At 41.9% G+C, this 16,149-nt stretch overlaps 1 protein-coding gene across 2 annotated transcripts; it reads left to right on the forward strand.

Annotated features, from left to right (window-relative positions):
• Positions 1 to 144: 144 nt before the first annotated feature.
• On the forward strand, positions 145 to 14,462 carry RRAGC (Ras related GTP binding C). Of its 2 annotated transcripts, none has more exons than XM_074926270.1 (7): positions 145 to 474; positions 5,974 to 6,177; positions 6,893 to 7,092; positions 7,943 to 8,057; positions 9,556 to 9,698; positions 11,058 to 11,206; positions 12,251 to 14,462. In XM_074926270.1, exons 1-7 carry the CDS (start codon positions 208 to 210, stop codon positions 12,400 to 12,402), a joined length of 1,230 nt encoding a protein of 409 aa, XP_074782371.1. In that variant the 5' UTR covers positions 145 to 207; the 3' UTR covers positions 12,403 to 14,462. The 2 variants fall into 2 exon arrangements, with proteins under 2 accessions (XP_074782371.1, XP_074782372.1); XM_074926271.1 differs by having other exon boundaries at positions 145 to 472; positions 6,074 to 6,177.
• The last annotated feature ends 1,687 nt before the right edge of the window (positions 14,463 to 16,149 follow it).

Raw genomic sequence — 16,149 nt, forward strand, 5'->3', positions numbered from 1 at the left:
CTCCCGCTCACGTGCGGCGGCGCCGTCAGGTGACGCGGGTCGTCTGACCGGGGCCACCCTACCTCGCTGCCCTCCTGAGCCAATCGGCTCTGCGGAGCTCGGTGCCAGCCAATCCGGGGAAGGCCGTGCGGCGTCGGGCTGGGTTGCACGAGCAGAAGGGGCCCTGGGACGGGCGCCGTGGCTGGCGGGCGGCGCTCCCGGGCGGACATGGCGCTGCAGTTCGGCGCGGCGGGCGCGGCGGGCGCGGCCGAGGAGCCGGCCTTGGTGGGGGGTAGCTTCGGGGCTGCGGACTCGTTCCCCAAGGACTTCGGCTACGGGGAGGAGGAGGAGGAGGCGGAGCTGGAGGGAGGCCAAGGGCCCGGCGGGCCCGGCGGCGGCGCGGGTGGGCCCGGCGGCGGCGCGGGCGGGGCGGACTCCAAGCCGCGGATCCTGCTTATGGGGCTGCGGCGCAGCGGGAAGTCCTCCATCCAGAAGGTGAGGGGCAGCCGGCGGCTTCCCGCCCCCGCCTGCCGCGCTGCCTCTCTGGCGCCGAGCTTTTTCTCCTTTCTGTGTTGCTGTTTAGGCAGTTTCTGCTTTTTAACGTGGGCGCTTGTGGCGAAGTTGGAGCAAAGGCAGGCTCCTGCTGAAAGACGCTTACTTCCCGGAACGGACTCCGGTCATCTGCTTTAGAGAGGAAGGTTGTGTAGCATAGGTTGTAGCCCTTGCAGTTCTTAACTGTAACACTTCAAAAATAAAAAGCGAAGATACTGTTGTGAATCCTATAATGAGGTGTTTTCTTATGGATGTGAAAACACGGTGAGCGTACAGGAGTGTGGTGTTTAGCTAGCGCTTCCAGTCGGAAGGAGACTTGGGCTGTTATTCTGCCTTTTGATCCCTTGAAAGAGAATTCAGCTTCTGGTTTCCTTTAGTACGATAGACCGAATGAACGGGAGTCACTGGTCGAAGAGGAAATCAAACCGTTTCGGTGTCCTAGGTTTGGTGGTAGCTTTGTGAATTTGCTAGTGTGTCTTAATAAAAATAAGACAAAACCGACCCTTTTCGTTTGCCACGTAGCTCAAGAGAAGTGTGACAACACTAATAATGATGCTTATTCCTCAGTGCAAATTTTGTATTTGCCGTCCCGATTATGAAGGTTTTAGGTGATATTTTTATGGCAAGGTGTTACTAGTGAAATGCAGTGGTTCTCAAGCTCTAGACTTAGGGACCTCAAGCTTTCTTCAAATGCAAGTGTGGAATCCTTTAGAGATTTCTGTAAAGGTTTTATGCAGAGAAGCCTTTTTTGGACATTGTATTATAGCAGGTATGAATTTCTGCTTCTAGCCATCTTATGCAGACTACTTGGTAATCCACTGACTGTACTAGACCAATGGGTCTAGTCAGCAGACTCCTGTCTTTTGCTGTAGGCTTGCCTTTCTTTAGACAAGGTTTGCAAAAGGTGCCCTATCTGTTAGAAATTTTTTCCATCGTACTATTCTGAAATACAGTGGCAGACTGGGCTGTCATTGCTTTTCAGTCTTTGCAGTTACTCCCCGTTATTTAGGCCTATTGCCCCCACTGGATGCGCAAATGCAGTGATTGGGCTGAAACTCTTTTTCTAAGTCTTTAGTCATGTGGACGGCACTCATTGTAGACTCTCATTAGAGATCTTATTGTATTACCCAAGGCTGAACCCTAAAGGCTAGAGGAAGACCGTTAACTCCAAATTGCAGCTAGATTTTAAGACTTAGAAGTCACTTTATAGATGTAGCTTTTGGACTTTTAGGGGTTTTTTTATGACCAAATTTGGTAGCACCAGTTCTCTGAGGACCAGTTCAGGTAGTTGTACAGAAAGGGAACAGCGTGATGTTGAGCTGCAATAAGAGGATATAAAATTTATCTCATGCTGATTGGTTGTCACGCTGGCTTGGGAATTAGAAGCTGTAGTTCTGTTACCTAGGAGTTCATGGTGCTGCTTCCTGAGTGAACTAACTGTGGCAATAATTTGAGACATTCTTGGAGCATCAAGAAGTTTCTCTTTGACAGCATCCCTGCTCTTAGATCTGTCTGGTCCAAAAATAGTCATAACCAGACCTGACCCTTCTGTCCGGGCATTGATCGTCTTGCTAGGGAGTAGGGGTATGCATGATAAACACTGTATTAGGAAGAGTACTGGCTTTGTGGGAATCTAGAAATTTGCATGAGAAACATGAATTATTAAACCATTCCAGCCTTCTACTGAAAGTAATGTTAACAGGAAGCCTCTCACAAAAGAAAAAAATTATGGTGCTGGGAAGGAACTCTCTTTTCCTTTGGTCAATTGAATTTTCCATGCTGATATAACCTGTAAATGTTCAGTAACAAATTGAGGTTAGAAGATTTTGGGAATGTGACAATTGCTTCAGTTTATAAAACAAATTTTTGTGTGGACTACTGATTGCATAACTGGACTTACTGTACTGTCTTTACATAATAGGGACCTGGAAAAACCTCAAACTGTACCTGATTTTGCGGGTTGTGTATGTGTGTGTGTGCCCTTTTTTTTAGGTGTGGTGGTGGTTGTTTTTTATTTTTTCACGGTCATCAGACTTCATGCTCTGCCTTCATAAGATTACCATAAATCTATTACTAGGAGAGGAGTTTGTGTGTGTGGTAGAACCTGAAGCAGCAGCTTGTTTGGAGCTGCTGTAAACCTTTCAGTTATACCCAGCTTTCTTTAAAAATGTTAAATGAATTACACTGGGGGAGTAGGGAGTCAGAACTAGCTGTCTGTCATGCTTCTGTAGCAAGCTCTTGTAGAAAATTTTACCACAAGATGTAATGTAGGGCTCCTAATAACTAGTGAATTTCTTTAAAAAACTTTGTCTGTCTTGTCTTCCTCCCCCCCCCCGCAATCTCTCCTCTGGAAAAAAAAAAAAAAGACTACTGCTAATTCTGAGGCCATCTCATTCATTATGCCATCTTAAGAAATCCAGAAAATTAAATCAAGGATTCTGGAAAGCATGAAAATGACAAAAGTATGTCTTACTGCTGTTAGGGAATCCTTTGGAAGTTGTTTTTCAACTGTTTGCTTCCAATTGGTAGATTCTCAACACCATCTTGCAATACCGTACCTTTTCTCTCTCTTTTCAGGGACCTCCTTCCATCTGCCCATGCAAATTCCTTTCTGGACATCAGGGCACTAGAAATAGTCTAATATTACCTCAAGAAAAAAAGGGGTTTACCATGACTGGAAAAAAAAAATGGAGTTTGAAAGCCCATTCTGCATATGGACTTATAGGTAAAGGTGCCTATTTTTATGTGCAGAATGATCCTCTGCTGCAGTGGGGAGACTGGTTGGTTATGAAGGGCAAGCTGCCTGCTTTGGCTGTACAGACTTCCTCAAGGCATGTGTTGTGGGGGCTTGGGACCACTTCCAGTGAAGGGTTCTTCCCTTTAGGTTATTTGCACTGTGGAGATTCTTAGAGAAGTTCAAGCTTTGGTTGTTGTTTTCCTTCAGAGGAAAAGGATGTAGATTTCTTAGATACAAACCAGTTACTACTGTTTCCAGACAAAGTGTCAAAAAAAGGAAACTATCCTAGACTTGTTACTTTCTCAGCAACTTGCAATTCCTGTGTTAGATATTATTCTTGCAGTTTTTAGGTGTTGCTACAATGTACCTGATAAGGTGTCTTGCAGTGGCAGATCAGGTTTGGCTGTGAGCCCTTCCAGTAGGGATGTTGTGGAAGGCATGCTTGTCACTTTATAGGATTAATGTTTGGTGGTCTGGGAAATTTTTGTTTGGATGGATTGGGACAGCATTTCAGCTGGAAGTGAAATTCCAAATATGGCTGTTCTCTGTTTTTTGTAAAAAACAAAAAAACCCCAACAACAAGTAAAACAAAACCCCACAAAACAAACAAAAAACCCCAAAACACAGACTCATGCTTCTCTGGGGAGTCCATTCATCCATTCAAAGTTTAAGGTAGTTGTAATGAACACGTCGGCCAAATTCTGCTCACAGGTTCAAGGAAGGATAGCTACTTGAGAATTGGGGAAAAAATTGTGAGTTTTAAAAAAAAAACACCAAAGAAAGGGGCACTCCAAAAACATAGAAGTGGTTCAGAAGTACTGCATCAGGAGTGCAGCTTAACTGTTGCAATTCAAAAATAAAACCAAGTGCTGCTGAAGAGAAGGTAGTGTAGAGGAAAGGTTGACATGTCACCAAATAAAAAATATCCTGAAAACTTGTAGATCGTGGGAGGGCAGATGTGAATGAGAAATTCAGAGGGATAAAAGAAAGTACGCTGCTAAGAGAGCTTTGGCTGGCAGTGAAAAGTTCTTAAAATACAATCAAAGCAGGAACTCTGCCAAGAAGTCAGTGAGACCATTGGATGTTGAAGGTGTAACAGGAACACTTGGGAATGATAAAAGCCATAGCAAGGAAACTCAGCAGATTCTTAGAATTTTACTAGCTTTGTCTGCTCTGCCTGCGTATGGTTAGTCAAAATTGCTTGCTATCAGTGTTAGCTGCCTGCTTCCAATCAGATGCTTCCACTGCCTTTTTATTTGCTTTACTGAAGCTGTGTAAAGCAAGTAAGAGCAGGGGTGGATGCTAGGCAATAGAAATGGAATTTGATCAAAACTGTGTTCTGCTTCTCCTGTTAGTGGAAAAACCATGGGGACATCAGTCTGATGAAATGCACTGCTTTGCAAAGGAGGGGAAAGGGGGATGATGGTATTGCTTCTCAGGGACTCATCTGCTTTAAACTGGATTCACTAATTCTGTCCTGCTCCCTGTGGGAGATGATGATTTACAAAGAAGGAACATTGATTTCAGAATGCTTTAAAACTGTGCTGTAAACCCAGAGGAATTTATAGTCCTTGCAGTATAGCCAGTAGGACCTAGAACTGTTCTTAGTTTTCCGTACAAATGTCCTGGTGTTTAAAAGCTCATTTAGATCCCTAAACGTTTGCCTCGAGGAACTGATTTTTTTTTCCCTTGGTCTTAAAAATCTAGACTGATTACTACTTTGAACCCCACTGAACAGTGAGCATGGAGTTCTCTCTTGCAGGTTTTTTTGACAGAGGTTGTTGCACTAGGTCTCTTTAATGGATGACTTCTGTAACTGTGTGAGCCATTTTCTAAAAAAAAATACTGGATTCTCTATAGGAAACATATTTCTTTTTGCAGGCCTAGCATTTGACCACCAAGTTTGTAGTAACTTTTGTAAAATATCTGTGAGTTGCTTTACCGCAGTGTTTGCTGTCGAAGCTGACTGCTTTTGCCACAGCCTGCTTTGCTGTGGGGTTACAGGCTAGTTCTATTTGTTCAGGGAAGGGCTAGAATCCCAGCGGGTCTTTCTGAGCACTAGCAATGAGTATGTTTTTCATCACAGCAGCTAAACTGTTTACCAACTAGTGTGAAAGCTTTCTTTATTTCTTTAGGGTACTTGAAAGGAGAGGGTCAGCCAACATAATTCAGTTGTTAATAGATGGCAAACTACCTAGTTATTTGGGTCTCTAAAACTGAGGTGTTATTTTTGTACACTTTTATTGTAGTTCAGGAACAGTCTGATTATATTATATCATAACACTTGACACCAGACTGAAAGCAAAGTTTCCTTTAGGAATTTCTAAGACTGGAAAGGAACAGTTCTTAGAAGCTCACAGTTGCTCAACTGGTGCGGTGGCTCTATATATCAGATCTGAATTGGCTAATATAGCTGAATTTGAAAAGACTGTTAGACTTGCAAGGAAGAAGGAGTAACTGGGATGTCTCTGTCTTTAGGCAGTGGTGTTATTTAGACTTGCAAAAATCTTTAACTGTATTTGGTTGCTTGATTTGGATTGAGGGTAGGTAATTTCCTTAGCTGATGCAGGAAGCTCTCCATTTACCAAAATGAAACTGTACACTTCAGAATGGGTAAACCCATTTGTAAGATTCAAGTTGCAAAACATTTACCAGTCTCTTTTAATCAGATAAAGTTGAGACTATTATTTGTGTTCTCTTAACAGGTGGTGTTTCACAAGATGTCTCCCAATGAGACTCTGTTCTTGGAGAGTACCAACAAGATCTACAAAGACGATATTTCCAACAGTTCATTTGTGAATTTTCAAATATGGGATTTTCCTGGACAGATGGACTTTTTTGATCCAACATTTGATTATGAGATGATCTTCAGAGGAACAGGTGCTCTAATATATGTTATTGATGCCCAGGTAAATACAAATCACTAAGAATCACAAAACAGGTTTTTTTTTTTGCTTTCTGTGTGGGAGGAACGATCGAGGAGAAGCTAATAACTTACATTTTTAGGTAACTTCATAAAACATATGTTATATATGAAAGGATGCGTTGCCAAGCTAACTGCTGGTGTGTGGTTTTTAATTTTGTGAAGTGACTGGAACATATGCTCCCAGTGGAGAGAGTGGAAAGGGGCAAGTACTCTGAACCTGCCTTTTCTACAGTAATAGTGAGAACCTGAAGTGCTAGGTGATCTGAATTATCCCTTCCCTCTGCTATTGACTGCCATGGAGTTCATTTAATAACAGCACACTTCTGACCTCGGTTTCAAGTTCTGGTACTATTGGGTATCTGGTAGCTTCTAAGGAATTTAGGAATCGCACTGTGGGAGATTACCAGGTTATTAGGACCATCTTGGAGATCACTGACACCTTTTGTTGGAGTTGAAGTGTAACCTGCCTTTTTCTCTGAAGCCTAGTTTTGTGTAGCTAAGCCTTGTATAGCTAATGCAACTTAAATAACATTCTAAGCTACTTGGATTTCTGACACTCCAAGGTATTTTCTTCTCCCATACTTCTCTTTAGTTACAGAAGTGAAGTTCTTGCACTGAAATATTTTGTCCTTGTGCACAGTGGAATAGTTATCGGAGATAAAGTCTTGTCATTCACTCCTGCCAAAACTGATTTACAGGATGACTACATGGAAGCTTTAACAAGACTCCACATTACAGTTTCAAAAGCCTACAAGGTCAACCCAGAAATGAACTTTGAAGTTTTTATTCATAAAGTTGATGGTTTATCGGATGACCACAAAATAGAAACTCAGAGGGATATTCATCAGAGAGCTAATGATGACCTTACAGATGCTGGGCTTGAGAAACTTCACCTTAGGTGAGTAAAAGATTCTGGTATATGTGATTCTACTGTTGCTGATATATGCATGCTGACTAATGGCTTTTAGATGTAATAGTGGATTGACCCGAGCAAGGCCTTGTTAGTTTAATATTGCACAAACACTTGTTGTAAAATACACAGTTGAATTTACAGCTCAGCCTTGGCTGTTAGGCTGACTAAAATAAGGCAGGCTACAGATTCAAATTAACATATTTATTCATAAACCCATTGATAATTCAAGGTCCTTTTGCATACTTTCCACAAAGCATAACAGGCTGAATTTGCACATGTGGCCTGGAGGGGCAGAGGAAGCTGCCTGCCTTCCAGTCGTGGCCAGTACTGACTGTTCAGTGTGTGACTGGCTTTAAAAGCTTAGTCTCTTACTTGATATTTGGCTCACTTTTAAGGTGTCTTGTACCTTTAAAATGAGCTGTCTTTTCTCTGTTTCTACTGCTATTTTGATTCACATGGAGCTTTTAAGTATTGCCAGTATCTCTTGGTGTTAGTGTGAACAAAGTGGAAAGCCAGGAATGAGACTTAAAGAAACCTAGTTGAGCATTTAATGCCTTTGTGATAAGCACTCTGTAGGCTAAGTGTGTTGTGAAAGCATGTTCAGATTTTTCTCTCTGTTCTCCCATCTCCTGGGGACGGTCGAAGTCTGTTTCATATTTACTCTAGTCACTCAGAAATTAGGTTCTTGGTGCAGTGGCCAGGTATATTTGTGATAAAGGCATCCCAGTTAAATCATCAGGCCTGAATGTTAGGAAACATAGCTTTAACATTTCTATTACAATCCTGAAATACTCTTGAATCTTTTTTCTTCCTTTTCCCTCCCTCCTCATCTCAGCTTTTATTTGACCAGTATCTATGACCATTCGATATTTGAAGCCTTCAGTAAAGTGGTACAGAAGCTCATTCCGCAACTGCCAACACTGGAAAATCTACTAAATATCTTTATATCAGTAAGTGTTAATCTGACAGAACTTTGAGTGAAATACATGTAATGGTAAAGCAAATCCTCCTGCTAAGGAGTGCTAGCTAGCTGTGCCTGTGGAAGATTTGGGTGGCACTAATGTTGGTGTACTCTGCTGGTCTGCTTATCTGCATTAGAAGCTCTTTACCACAGCTGAATTGTACTGGTGTGTGCTTTGTGTGGGTTTCACTAAATACTGCTAAAAGACAGTTTGGCTGGTTGATATGGAAGTCTTCTACCAGCACAATATAACAATTAGTCTGCTAAGGCACTTAGTAAATGTAGTTGTACTGTAAATGGCGAGAGACTTTTTTCATAATGTAAACTTGTCCTTGAACTAAACTGTTTATTTCACGTGGCCTGTGAGACTTTTGCCCTTATTCTTTTAGTGTGTGCGTTTCTTACAGAATTTGTGACACAGAAATTTGTTGCTATGTAATTTAAATCAAAATACCACCCTAGAGACAAGGCTGAAGCAGCCTGTATCATTTAAACTGTCTATGAGGCTGTTGCAGGCATGTCGGCAACATAGCATAAAACCAGTTGTGATTGAGAGGACCTGTGCAGGTCAGACATCGTCGCCCCATGCTACTGAATAATGCTTCTTTCCTGTGTTGGTAGAGGACTGCCTGTAATAACCTGGCCCGATGGATAAAGGGCACATTAATGCACACCCTGCTCAGCACCATGAGGGTATGGAGCATGGCCCTGATGCCAAAAGGATCGTCTGGATGTCCTCAGGACTTTGGCTATTCAGACTATCTAGGAAGAAGCAATAAGGAGGGCTTCTGGTGCATAAATAGAAATTAAGCTTTGCCAGAAATCCATAGCGTGTATGTGGTAACTTGCCTAACTGCAGAAAGCTTCTGAACTTAGTATGAGCATGTGCACTTTGCCAAAGTGCTCAGTTAAAAATGGGATGGTACAACTGGCTCGGTGCTTTTCCATACCCATAACTGCTGTAATGTGATACTCTTCATGGAGTCATAAGTTTAGAAGTTTGACTTTATTTGCTCTGTATGTTAAAGTACGCGGCAACTGCCTCACGCAGAAACTGAACTGCCAAGATTCTACAAGCATAAAATTTAAGTGTCAGCACACTGCTATGAAGTAATTTGTCTCTGAGCCTGGTCCGTCAGGTGGATGTGAATGAGTTGGCTCTTCTAGAGTTAATAGAACCACAGAAGAGGAAAACTGCTGAATTTAAGTTCTGGATGCATAGTAAAAAGTAACCTTAATTATAATCTGGTAAATAATAAAACAAAAAGAATTCTAACCCAGTCCCCAGCTTTATTTCTGTCAACTGGAAGGTTTTGTTGATAGGTACTATGGCAACATAGTAAATCTTGATTCTGTCTTCAACCTCTAAATTGGTTACGTTTAAAGCATTTCCTGCTATTAAGAATGTAAAAGTGTATGAATTCTACTTGAGATTTTTAAAATGCAGTTATTTTAAAAATTCATGCAGATTCTTTCTCTTTCTGAAGAATTCAGGCATTGAAAAAGCTTTTCTCTTCGATGTAGTCAGCAAAATCTACATCGCAACAGACAGTTCCCCTGTGGACATGCAGTCATATGAGTTGTGCTGTGACATGATTGATGTAGTGATAGATGTTTCCTGTATATATGGGTAAGTGATGAATACTCTTAGGAAAAAAGTCCCTAAAAGTTGTAGAATAGGTTTCAAACTGTGCAAGTGGTGCTGGCTTTGTCATCCAGCAAGATGCTATCGATTGGTCTGTAAAGCCCGTTGGTTCTGTAAGTAGTTAGAATAAAGCCAAAGGATTTGGCAGCTGGATCAAGCATTTGTACTGTTGGTTTCCTTCCACTCATGGCCTTAGACAGCCATCTGACATTTGTAAAAGTCAATTGTTTCATGTAAAATATGAATACTACTGTGTCTCATTTGGCATGGTGGGCACAATGATGTTAATTATGTTAATTACCTGCAAATAATTGGAGTTGATAGCATGCCATAGCTTGCAAGTGTAACTTGCAGTGACATTGCTTTGAGACTTGCTGCTCTCTAAACAGAACAGCATCTGTGAGGTCAGCTTGACTCTTGTTGACTTTCTCTGAGGGATGCATATAGTGCTTGTTTCTCACAATTTACGGTTGAATTAGACTTCTCAATTGATTTTTGAACTGGCTCTGGAGAAGCGGTAACTTATTTTAGAACTGTGGTTGTAGCCTGGAAAATACAGTGCTGCCAAGAAATACCACAATGCCTAACAGTCTGTCTCCTGATGGGTCAACCCAGAGTTGTGTAATTCTTTGTTTTGGGTTTTATTTTCAGGAGTGCTTAGAAGTAGCTTGCAATACATCTTTTGCTTCTGCAATAATTTAACTAACACTAATAACTTGCAGATAGAAAGCAGCATTCTGATCTTTCCTTGTAATTGTGGGCTGGTTTAGCTTAAAACCAAAAAGTGCCCTGCTCCCTGTTGCCCTCCCCCTCCCATGCCCACTCCAGCCTCCTTAAGGAAGCCTTTGTATTAATTTACCAAAAGTAATTTCTCTGAGGTGTCACTCCATTGACATTTCTACGTAGGAGTCCTGCATTAGAATCTTCAAACCAATCACTTGATACCTTACTGTGGCACTGTTAACTCAGTGAGGCAGTGAGTCGCAGTGGCTCTTCAGTTTGAAGGTAAACTGTGCTATAACTAATGTACTATACTGCCTTCATTAAGAGTGCTCAGGTGTAAGGTGAAAATAGTATTGACTAAACAGCTACAGCTCTTAGTGTGATATCAAAAGAGTCCATGCTGATCACTTGCTCTTAACTGCTCATCTAAGAGAGTATCTAGTGGAGAAACTCGAGGTGTGATAATGGACTTAATTAGAATAGTATTAATACCCACTTTGCAGGTTCTTCACTTGCTTACCATGAGTAATGTTCTTCTAACTGTATTTAACAGGTATTTGTCTTGAAGTTACATATACATGCCTACTAGATTATGTGTTGGGTTAACTCATTCTTTCTTAGGTTAAAGGAAGATGGCACTGGAAGTGCTTATGATAAAGAGTCAATGGCAATTATCAAGCTCAATAACACAACAGTCCTGTACTTAAAGGAAGTAACAAAGTTTTTGGCATTAGTTTGCATTCTTAGAGAAGAGAGTTTTGAGCGCAAAGGTAAGGACTTCCTCCCATGGAATGTCTTTTATCTAATGTTTTTAATCAACTATAAAATATTAATACTATATACCAAATATAAAACTATTGACTAAAACAAGTCACTTTGAATTTTGTGTAACTAAATTTGTTTAATTTCTTCTGGGAGGAATTTTCTCCCTTCCTAGAGATAGGTATGAAAAGGTCTTATTTTTATTCTTGTGAATCATCACTTTAATTGCTGTCCTCCTGCTCAAATGACTTGTGTAGCTGATGTGGCCTGTGTCACTACCATCTGCTATAGTGGAATCAGTAGAATGGAGTAATGCTTACTATGTTCTGCTTGACAGCTGCTGTCTTGGGAATAGCCATATTGTTTATCTCATGTCGCACTGATGTAATTTAGCGATGACTAAAAGAAAAAAGAAATCAGCAGTGGTACGCTAGTGCTGTATGTGATAGGAACTTAGAACCAAGTGTGTAATATATTGTGGGTCTAACCAGCTATATAGTTGCTTGGACCTGTAGAAGATGATGGTAGGAATGGTCTTGCCTACATTATGGGGTAGAAATGACAGTGTAGGCCCTAATTTCAAAGTATTTCACTTAACGGTGATGGTACTTACCTTGGCATTTTAAAAGAGAAAAAGCAGATGGGTTCTTTTAATAACTGTACTGTATTTGATCTCAAAGTTTTTCTCACCACAGCTAGGATATTTATCAGTGACACAAAGTGCAAGATAACGTTCAAGTGTGGTCATGCTGTACTAGCATGTTTTGGGGGGATAATCTTGTGTTGTTCCCTCACTTGCTGTTTAATTATGAATATACACTTTGCATTCCAAATGAGTACCTTTTCTTTCTAAAAACTGGGACAGCCTAAATAAATGCTGGCATCAGTAAAACTTTGTTAAATCTTCTGAATCCAAAGTCATACTAAAATAAGTAACAAAATAGCTGTTGGTAAAATGAAACATTTGATATTAATTTTGAAGCTCTGTTGATTACATAAATCTGCCAAGCTGAGCACGGTTTTTCCTCTTCTCTTCCCCTCCTTCTTGACAGGTCTGATAGATTACAATTTTCATTGCTTCCGCAAAGCCATTCATGAAGTCTTTGAAGTAGGTGTTGCATCCCACAGAATCTGCAACCATCAGTCAGGCGTCTCAAATATGAAAGCAGTGACTCACAATGGCACACCTCGGAATGCAGTCTAGAAGAAAATGAAAGACGGATAGACTTGTCAGCTCTTCACTCCAAAGTTTTGTGGAACAAGAGAAGAGTAGCCTGAAAGCCTGAAGTATGTTTCACAGGAGAAGAGTGGCGCTAACTGTGGAACAGCAGCTTGTAACTGATGTTGGACAACTGAAACTACTGTAAAAATACTTTGAGGCCAGTGGAGTTAGAAATGCCGGTTTGAAACCAGCTCTATCACAAATGCAGTGGTTTTTCAGTTTGGAGTCCTATATTAACAGTCAGTTTCCGACTGATGGCCCGATCAAAACTTACAAACGATTGCATTGAGTTTTGTGTGAAACACTGAATAGTCACTTGCTCAACTTTTTTTTTTTTTTTTTAATCTGTAGAATATCCACTTTTGCTTCTGTTTACCCTTTTGTCATTAAAAAAAAAAAAAGTGATGTTATTGTTTAGGCTTGTGAAACTCAGGCTTTTTGTTTGGTGAGGCTGGTCTCACAAATCATTCCATAAGGTAGTTCTTGCTCTTGCCGGTGTGCTCAGAGTATTCTCGTGAATTCTGTACTTGTTAAGTGGATGCAAGGCAGGGCTCTGTTCTAGTGATTCTGTTTGTTTGGAGAGCTGACCTGGAGCTTCATTTTAAGAGATAGTGATACTTTGCTTTCAGACCATGCTTCTTGGTATGCCCCCTTGATGGAAGGGAAGTATTAAAACCAGAAATAAACTACCTGCTCTCTTTTGCAAGAACATGGATGTCATAAATCTGTGTGATTAATCCTATTCACAAAACAACTGCATGGCTAACTAAACTGAAATGTCTGCCATCTGTCGGAATGAAGCAACCACTTTCAGCTATTCACAAGCAAAGAAATTACAAAGTTACTGACTTTTGATGGTGGATCTCTCTCTCCCCTCTGACTGATAATCAAGGCAATTCCTAGGAAAATGTCTGAGGGCGTTACCCTTGCACGGCAATTAAATATCAGCGTGCCACAACCTGCTAATAATACTGGACATTGAAAGTGCGTTGATTCTGTACTGTGGCAAACACCTTGTTTGTCGCCATGCAATCTGAATAGTGTGTTTTGTAATCTTGTGAATGCTGGCTTTCATACTATGGGAAATATATCTGAATCGTTTTTTTCTAATTTATTGGTGTTATTACTGCAGATGTCATACTGTACATCAGCCTTGCTATGCTGTAAGCTCAGCCACTGGCCCATAAAGACCTTGCCTCTTTTTACCTGTCCCCATGTGTGTGTAGGTGTTGCGAAGCCACTGGACCAACTGACTATACAAGTGCCACTATAGAAGTTTCTGCAGGAAGATCTGTAACTGTAAGCGATCTCTGCAACTGATGTATTTATGTGGTAAGAAATAACCACGGGATTGCTTCTGTGCTTATAGAATGGATTTTCACTGAACTATGTAAAAATGAATATACATGCATTAACACTAGGGTGTATGCACATACTGTGTAAATGTTTATCGTTTGCTCTAAAGATGTTGTACGATACTAAATACATAAAGGTTCTGCTCCAAAAGTTACCACAGTCGGCAGGAGACTTGGGAATTCAGGTGCTCTAGTTCAGTTCTCTTAATAGCAGTTGTAGTTCTGAACCTAGGCTGAGCCCCTTTTTTTGGTAATGGAACTGCAGAATGTTTTTTTAAAGAAGCACTGCAGGCTTGTAAGATTGGGTTTTGTAGTTTGCAAGCTCTATCACAACAGTGTTCTGGTACTCAAGGTGAGAAGTAATTGGCAAGATCACAGGAAGGAAGAAATCACTCCCATTTGTGCAGTGAGTTTTCCATGTTCTGAGTACATGTGTATGTTCTTCTCTGTCTTCACTCTCTACATGATTTTGTGCTAATAAAATGAAAAAATGTCAAACTGTAACACTGTCTCTGTTGAAGGGTGAGACACTTTAATGAAAGTCTGTAAAGGCCTATATCGTTAAGCAAATTTTAAGAAGTCGTGTTATCTTCACAGTATTTTTTTAAAAAGTTAAATACTACTTTCCCATGTGAGGCTTTAAAACTTTTAGTCAATGATAGCTTTTCTCTCAATTAATAAATAACTCCAAACTGAATACTCAGTTTTCAGAATATGACTTTAGACTTTAAAGGCATATAAACAATGAAGTGACTTTTTCTCTTCTTTTGATTAAGGATGAGCATTAATGCTGCACACTGAAATTCTACCTTCTGGTGTGGTGTGTGTGTTGTGGTGGTTGTGGCTTTTTTTTTTTTTTTGTCAGCATTACCATATTCCTGAATGGTTGCATTTACTAAAGCTTAATGGTAGCATCTCAGAATACTCATTATTTTCACTATTGTACAGGTAATATTAGCTTTAAAAGTTAAATTTGTCTCTAGTAAGGAGCACATTATTTCTTTAGTTTACTAGCACTAGGCTTAATGTCCTTCCTAACATAAATTAATGTAAGTCACATGCTGCTATTCAGGGAGTGTTACTTAATCTGTAGCTGGTTTAGCAAAGCAGTTCTTGGTTTCTTCTCAAATCTTTATGCTGCTAGGGAGGGAGTGGGAAGGATAGGAATTATGCTTTTTGTCCCTTGTGTGTGACCTGTGTCCCCTCCCTGTGCTGACCTGCAGGGAGAGATGCTGTTAGAGATAAGGCGGTATCACAGTCTCTCCAATAGGACTGAAACTCTGAAGATGACCATCAACTAGTGCTTCACCTTTTTGCCTTTTTTTTTTTTCCTCTGAACCTGTAGTGGCACAGATGCTCTGCAGTCTTTTTTTGCAAATAACTTGGGATGTGTGTTTCTAAGGAGAAAAAGACTAACCTGCAGGGAGAAGGAATAAAATCTAAAGGCAAGCCCGGGAAGAGGGGGCGGAGAAATAAAAGATGGTGGGATTCTGCTGTCCTGAAGGTTGCCATCCGCGTATCGCTCGGCTGGTCCCTGCCCCTCAGACCGCCGCAGAAGTCCCGCGGGCCGCATCCCTCTGCGGGTGCGGGCAGCAGCTGTACGCGCGGGGCGGGGCCGGGGCGCGCGCTTCCCCGCGGTGGCTGCCCCCGCCGCAGGGGGGCGCCCACGCGCTGTCGCGCGGCTTCCGGGCGGAGCGCGCGGTGGCGGGGCGGGGGGGGGGGAGGCGCCCTCGCGCCGCTCTCCGCTGAGGGCCGCCCCTCCCGCCGTTGGCGCGCGCGGGGCGGGGGCCGCGGTCGGACGGAGCCGGGACCGCGCGGGGCCTCTCGTGTTCCCGCCGGGCGAGGAACGGGGCTGCCTTAGCCGCGGGCGCCTGCGGGCGGCAGGTGGCACTCTTGTACCGCGTCTGCGGGGCTTTAGGACATGTTTCCTTCCCCGAAGCCATCTCCTGCGCTGTCGGTCGCAAGGAGGTCTTGCTTGAGACAGACACCCATCCGTCTGCCGCTGCACAGTAGGACAAGTTCAGAGGTGTTTGTAGTTTTTCCTTGAAGACTGAGTTAACTTTTAGAACACAGCACCTGCGGGACAGTGTCTTCTTTTTCGCTTTTGTCAAATGCTGTTGCCGTATTCCAGGTAAAGCGTTTTCTTTTGTTTTTTCTTGCTTTACATTTCCACTGACTCCTGCTACTGTGCATATGGCCATCTTCTCCCTTCCTTTCCTTTCCCCACTATGCTTTGTCTTCTTAGCATTGGTTTCTACCCTGAGAATCGGAAATGGCTAGCAGGTGAGAAGTATTCTTTAAAAAGGAGTTCTAGAGGTGCCTTTTCTGAACGGCGGAGTGGGTTTTGAGTCAACTTACATTTGGTAAAATTCTC

This window comes from Athene noctua, chromosome 24 (genome assembly GCF_965140245.1).
Source record: "Athene noctua chromosome 24, bAthNoc1.hap1.1, whole genome shotgun sequence".
Taxonomy (NCBI): domain Eukaryota; kingdom Metazoa; phylum Chordata; class Aves; order Strigiformes; family Strigidae; genus Athene; species Athene noctua.